At 41.4% G+C, this 7,387-nt stretch overlaps 1 protein-coding gene across 1 annotated transcript; it reads right to left on the bottom strand.

Annotated features, from left to right (window-relative positions):
- Positions 1-5,188: 5,188 nt before the first annotated feature.
- On the bottom strand, positions 5,189-7,115 carry marcksl1b (MARCKS-like 1b). Its single transcript, XM_080485715.1, has 2 exons — positions 6,872-7,115; positions 5,189-5,905 (listed from the first exon to the last, which is right to left on the bottom strand). The coding sequence occupies exons 1-2, from the start codon at positions 6,959-6,961 to the stop codon at positions 5,336-5,338; spliced, it is 660 nt and encodes a 219-aa protein (XP_080341841.1). The 5' UTR covers positions 6,962-7,115; the 3' UTR covers positions 5,189-5,335.
- Positions 7,116-7,387: the final 272 nt, after the last annotated feature.

Below are 7,387 nucleotides of genomic sequence, written 5' to 3' on the forward strand. Positions count from 1 at the left end.
CGCTATTGTAATGTGTTAAAAACACAGTGGGATTCAGATAATAGCGAGATCACAGCTCACATTTAGTCACACCAACGTCAAAAGCACGTTTTTTTTTTTTTGTTTTTTACTGTGATACGAAACATGTGTACCCAGAGAAAATCCATACAGGCACAGGAAGAACTGAATTACAGGAACCAATCAACTTTATTTTTTTTTACCACTGGATGCAAACTGCATGATGGGTAGATACATTTGTCTTATGTGTTATGAGCTTAAATCCGCCATAGATTTTTTTTTTTTTGGGGGGGGGGGGGGGTTAACATGAAGGGAAAAAAATAGAAAAAAGGGAAAAATAGAAAAATTAGAGAAAGAAAAAAGACGAAAAATGTAAAAAAAGGAAAAAGAAAAAGAGGAACCTTGTTTAAAAAATGAAAAAGACAGAAAAAGGATTACAAAAAGGAAAAGAAAGAAAAAGAGGAAAAAATGTAATCAAAAAGAAAGAAAAAAGGAAAAGTACAAAAATGGATAAAAAGGATAAGAGAGAGAGAGGGAGAAAAACATTAAAGGAAAAAAGGAAGATAAAAGATAAAAAGATAGAATTGAAAACAAATGCCTAGTGAAAAAAATCGATGAAAAAAAAATTGTACCTTGTAACATTGTAACAATTGTACCTGTGACACTTTATTAATGAATTAATGTAACTTTGCTTTTTGTATGAATAGCAATTTCTCTTCTCTCTGTTTTTTTTACTTCATTGAGATAATCGACATGTTTTGTGGCTCCAGATAGATTTGGTGGAAAATGTTGAAAACAGCTCTTTTGGTCACATAGCAGACTTCATTATGTTAAGATACAACAATATAATATATCATAATAAATCCCAGTATATTGTTGCTTTATACATTTGCGATTTCTTAGCACTGTTTGGCCTTCTGTATATATAATAATAATATAAATTAAAATAAATAAATTAATTAATCAATATCACTTAATCTTAATTCTGTCTTATAGTTAAGTTAACTTTCTATTCTATTTAGTCTATGTGGAGCAACGCTGCAAATAATTTCTCTTTGTGATCCAAAAAGTTTCTATTTTGTTGCAGTTTTTTTTTATTTTTAATTTTTAGCCACAATGTCGTCGCTGTTTCCAATTCTGACCAGCAGGTGGCAGCGTAACATCGCTCAGCTTCAAATCTCTGCAGACTGTGTCACTTCTGAATGAGGGATGCAGCACATGTGAAGGGATCAGACACACCGTCTCTCATCGTGCGGGTCAGAAATCCTGCATCAACAGAATAAACAGAAAACAGAAGAATTTGAACATTTCGTAAAACAATATTTCATCATTGATATCCGATTGATTGAGATTGTGTCTCACGTGTGGCCATGTGTGCCGTTTTCACCACAAGGTTTTATTGTTAAGAGCGTTAGCGGCAAATAAAATGCATCTCTGGACGTCTCCTGTGCAGGAGGATGAAAGGAGGCTCCTCCGAGCTCCGGCGTTGTTTCAATAATTCATAACAGTTTGAAGGCTGGATCCAAATGTAGCTCGGATCTCAACTCATCATATCACCATGTGAACTAGGTCAGGGCTGCTGCCTCGCCATGTTCGGGAGGCTGCAGCAGCAGCAGCAGCAGCAGCAGCAGCAGCGCTGTGGGCGTGGAGAGGAGAGTGGGGAGGTAATAGTGCTGACCCCCGAGGGCCTAGGGACTAATGAAAAGGCCCCGGGGTCAGAGGGGCCGACGCCACGGCGGCACAGTGTTCAATTAACTTCTGAGTTCACGGCAAATCGCAGATTCTGACTCATCCGACATGTCAAGTGAAATGATTGGATGTCACATCACTTTTTTTTTATTTTTTTATTCTTAATTTTTATGGGCGCTGTAGGGGTGAAAGGTTTTGTTGGTCATCCATCTCCCCTGCGTCGGCCTCGGTCTCAAACACGGGGAGAACATGCAGGTTTCCACACAGGAAGGTCTCAGTGAGGTGAAAGTGCTGCTCCACCTGACTGAAAAACGCAGCTGTGGAATGAACATATCAGAAATACTCAGATTACAGTGATCCTGTAGTGTTTGTGGGGTAGCTTTACTCACATTTTGCTACTTTTAAGTGCTCAAGTCACTGGCGAGTATGTTCACAATTCAAATTAATATTCAGACCTTTCCACCAGCACGTTTGTACCCAATCAGTTTATTCTTGTGGCGGAGGAAATCCTCCATCTCTTTGCAAAACAAACCGTGAGTGAGTCTTCTTAATGTCACTAAGCAGGGAGATTGTATTCAGGTGAATGTAATCAAATACCTGCCATTGACAAGTAACGCAAACTCCCTCTGCGGCGCTTCCACTTGTAACTGAATTCAAGCAAAGTAAAAAGTTTCAGCTGCACTCAGAGACGTTCTTCAAGTCCTATTTACAACGTTTTGTGCTCATCTTGTCCCAGTTAGTCGGGTTTATGTTGGTCGGAGGTTGTTCTGTGTGTTTTTCCTGCAGGTTTTCCTTTATGTCTCTCAGTGGTGGTTTTATGTCTATTTTGTGTCGATTGTGACTAATCATAATGTGCTTCTATGCAGATGTTTTGATTTTCTTCATTTTTTTTTATTTATTTTTTTTCCTGTTTGTTGCTTTTTGTCTCTTTATGCACATTTTATGTCTGCATGTGATTATTCTGTACCAGATTTTTTAAAAATTTATTTATGTTTTTTACATTTTACATCGTAAGGGTCGTGGACGTAGCTGTTGGCCGTCTTTTTTTGTGATTATTTATTTATTTTTTCTATTGAACTTTTTATATGAAAAACAAGAACGCAGATCACGCTTTTGTCTGAAATAGTACTGAAAGATAAAATTAATAAATGAAATCAATTATTGAACAAAAAGAAAAAAAATGGAAGAAATGACCGATCCGGCACACAAATTTCTGAACTTGCAATAACAATAAAAGCAGTCATAATAATTATAAATGAATACATAATAGAAATAAAGATAATAATAATAATGATCATAAAAAGAGGTTTGTCCACCACTATATGCACATCTCCCACCTGACTGCATATTAATTCCCTCTGATGAGCACCTTAAATCATAAAAATAAAAATAAATATGGTCACAGATATGACATTGATAACAGTAAATGTCAAAGAGATGACTTGCTGCATGTATGTATAACATGGACTTGGAACTGTTTTTACTCTTTTTATGGTCAATTTGGGCCACATTGTTGTTGTTTTGCCTTTGTGGCAAACACAAAATGTTTTTATGGTTCTTTTTCAGATTTTTGTGGTGCTTTATTTGTTGAAATCACCTCAGAGATGTTTGTTTTTTTTTCTTAATTTTTTTAAATTTGTGAATCGCATCAAAAGCAATTCTTGCATTTGAGTGGCTGATGATTTCAAATGAGTGCACAACTACATCAAGAGTGAAACATTTGGCTTAAAGGGAAATGCATGACTGCACTGCTTCAAGAAAAACAAAATATGTTATTTTTCAATTCGGGGCCGTTTCAAAACTTGATTAGGGTTAACTGAATTACATCATTTCTTTGGATTCAATCAACACAGTTTGAACTGAGTGAAGAGTTGACAGCGAGTCAGTTTCTCATAGTTCTTGTGATTGTTTACTTTTAAAAATTTCTTATGTTCAACAACTGGTTTTATGCTTGTTTGAACACAGTTTTGCAGGATTGTATGCGATTTCTGACATATTTATGGTCATTTTTAATTCTCTGTGGTGGTTTTGTGCCTGATTGCAGGCTTCTCGTAGCTCTTTAGCACAACGGTGTCACTTTTGATGCGTTTTCACACCTCAAAACTGAAAGAAGATGTATTTTGACCCTACAAACTCATCAGATGGTGTTGGAAAATATAACAGTCTGAGCCTCACTCATTTGATTTGTGCAGGTTTTCATTATGGAGGCACCAGTTGGAAACAAAACAGTGCTTGGGAGAATTCAAAAAAGTGCCTTGGCCAGTGAGTGCCGATCCAATAACGACTCATAATTACACGGAGTCCAGTTAAAGTTTATTGATGTGAAACTGAGGCCTGGTCAGATTTACGGAGCTGGAGCGGACGTTAATAAACCTTAATGCCCCCGTCCTCACTCAGTGGGCAGGTTTCTTAGCACCTGGGGTGAAATAATTTGCACATACGACTCTTTCCTGACGAACATAACCGTCATAATGGAGTAAAATCCGTTAAACTGATTAGCTTTATTGACTCCATCTGTAGTTTTCAGGCCTGTGGGGTAATAATGAAACCTTGAATGAGCTTTTTTAAAAGCCTCCAAAACTTGTGTAGTGTCTCGTTAAACTGAGATTTCAGGTCAAACTTTGCTCCTTTCGGTGGTGGTTTGCAGGCTGGACGTCAAATAACAGCAACGACACGTAAACGGGGCAGGTAACCAACATTTATTTACCATTATCAACTTTACAATAAAACCAGTAACATCTGTCAACATTAGCAAAATAAAGAACAGAAAAAAAAAAAAAAAAAATCAATCCAATGTATTTACAGAGACAAAGCAGATTCAGGCTCACACACGACAGGTAAAACAACTCTGCTTCATATCAAACCGCGACAGTGAACATAGCAAGCTTTAAGTGTTCTTCTTTTTTCCATAATAAGGTAAAAATCAAAGTCATCTAGTTTTTTTTTGTTTTGTTTTTTTTTCTTTAAACAAACAAGACGTAGCTTCTCTGAATCTTTAAGATGGTTTTCTCTATAATACACCACAAAATACTTCAAATTTGGGTTAAAATATAGGAATGTAAAAAGTTGGCGAGTCTCTTTAATTTTTTTTTCTTCTAATTTCATCTTTCTTCCTTTTTTTTCTCTCTCCGTGTGTTTGTTTGTTTTTCTTTTCCTCTATTTAACAGTCATTTCAAGTGGTGGTGGTGTCCCAGTATCTCATCCAGCGTCTCTGATGATGCTTCGACTCCATCCATCCATCCTCCATCCATCCATCTGTCCGTCCAGCCGTCCTTCATTGTGTCAATAAGGTGGCGTTCAAGCCGTTAAAATCCTTTTTTTTCTTAATTTGTTGTTGTTGTTGTTGTTGACCAACCCACAGCCTCCACCTCAGTCCGGGTCCAAGATGTCGAGCAGTAACCGGGGGGGGGGGGGGGGGGGAGTGATCTAGTGAATCTAGTCTGTCGTCTCGTTATCATGACGAAAAAAGTGGCACGTCGAAGGAGTCTCTCACATACATGTGTATATATTTACATATACATATATCCATATACATATGTATACATATACACATATATATATAAATATATATATATATATACTCTTAAATTTTCTCTTTCTCTCTCTTGGAAAAACAGTTCACTCAGTTCATTATGAGCTGAATGTACAATCACTCTTTCTTTTCAGAGGGAGCGGGGGTCGAGCTGCTCTCCTCCGTGGGTTTCGTGGCCTCAGGGGCCGGAGCAGCCGCCTCCTGCTTGGCCTCCTCCTTGGGGGCCTCCTCTTTAGCCGGCCCCTCCTCCGCCTTTGGAGCCTCGGCGGCGGCAGCTGGAGCTTCGGCGGCGGCAGTGGCGGCGGCGGCGGCCTCCTCCTTTACCTCCTCCTTCTTCTCCTCCGCGGGAGCGGCGGCGCCGTTCTCAGCGGGCTTCTCCTCGGATGGGGCGGCGGTGGCCGCCTCCTCCTTGACGGCCTCGCTCTTCTTGCTCTTCTTCAGGTTCAGCTTGAAGTTGAAGGACTTCTTGAGGGAGAACTTCTTCTTCTTCTTCTTGGGGGTCTCCTTGGTAGCGGCCTCGCCCTCGGGTTTGGCGGCCTCTCCGTCCGCGGCGGGGGCTGGCTCGATGGCGTCGCCTCCAGCGCCGGCCTCGGGCTCCTTGGCTGCCTCGGCCGAGCCGTTGGTGGCGGCAGCATCGCCGTCAGGCTTTGAGGAGACGTCGCCGTTGGTCTTCACATGTCCGTTCTCCTGGGGGGAAAAAACCAAACAAACAAACAAACAAAAAAAAAACGTCATGAAAATGAGCTATTTTGTTCAAAATGTCTTGCTTTTGCACAATAACACACATGCATCGACATTAACGAGAAAAAAAGCCGTTTTCTGTCGTGCATTTCTCTTTTTTTTCTTCCCAGAGCGCATCTCATCAATTAACCACCGTGTCGCCTGGCTGGGAGGCGACGCCTTGCAGTACCGTAATCAGCCGATAGGCGGCGGCAGCGCCTCGCGGAGCGCCTCAGGTAGCAGACAGGCTCAACAAAGAGCCGGCTGCAGCTCTATCATGGATTATTAAAACTCCTCAATTAAACATCATCTCTCCACTTCAAACGGTAAAAATCATAAAAAAAGATCTGAAAAAAAAAAGATGAGTGTGTGTAATCCCCATTCATAAAAATCTAATTATAATCAAACGTCTCATTTTGTGTTCTGAATGTGATTAATCTGAGTTAATAAGGTTGTAAAGTGTCATTATTTGGGTAAGATTAAGAGTGCAGACAGCTTGTTTTTAATCTGGGAGGAGTAGACTGCCTACGTGCGCCCCAGCCCCCCCCCCCCCCCTCCCCCGTTAAGACAACACGTTGAGCCGGTTCTGGGTTCGATCCCCGGTTCGCCAAACCAGGAGAAAAAACACTCAATCGCTTCAAACATGAGCCACAAATGATAAGAATAAAAAAGAAAACATAATCCTGAGGGTTAATCTGTAGTTTTTGGAAGGTTTCTTTGGGGGGAGGTGCTCAGTGACCGGCGGGGGAGACAGAGATGTTAAAAAAAAAAAAAAAAAGATGCTTGAGAAGCTCCACCTGATTTAACCCCCCCAAAAATGTCTGCACATTTAAGTTTAATCAGGTTTTCTACTTTTTTGTTTTCTAAACGAATGTATACGAAGTTAGCACACCCAGCAACCCGGCGGGGGGCGGATGGGGGGGGGGTCGTTACCTGGCCGTTGGTTTTGACAGCCGCAGCACCGTCTGCGGCGGCGGCGCTCGCCTCCGCGGCCACCTCTCCCTTGGATGCCTGGGATCCCATTGTCTTCGGCGGAGCGGCGGGGGTCTTCTAAAGCAAATCAAAAAAGAAAAAACTAAAAAAAGAGTGGCTTCAAGTTAATCCAATCCCAGGGCGAGGTACGTATCCAGCGGAGGAAGGATGAAAATAGTGGGTTTATTGTGTTTTTTTTTTTTTTTTTTTTTGTCGTATTTTCTCCCGTCTTGCTCCCGCAGCCTGACTCGTCAACCCGGTGGAGAGAGACCCTCTAAACTCAACGCCGCCCGGACTCAGCGCTTCAACGGTACAGCAGGTTCAAGGCGCCGCCCGGGGGCGGGGCCTAGCGGCCAACCTGACCAATCAGCGTCCGGTCCTCGGAAGCTCTGGCCAATCACCGCTCGATCCCTAATTGTCCCCGCCCCTCCAGAGGACCCCCAGCAGAGGAATCAATTCAGCTAAGTAACAGTTTTA

The sequence above is a fragment of the Lipophrys pholis genome (genome assembly GCF_963383615.2).
Source record: "Lipophrys pholis genome assembly, chromosome: 17".
Taxonomy (NCBI): domain Eukaryota; kingdom Metazoa; phylum Chordata; class Actinopteri; order Blenniiformes; family Blenniidae; genus Lipophrys; species Lipophrys pholis.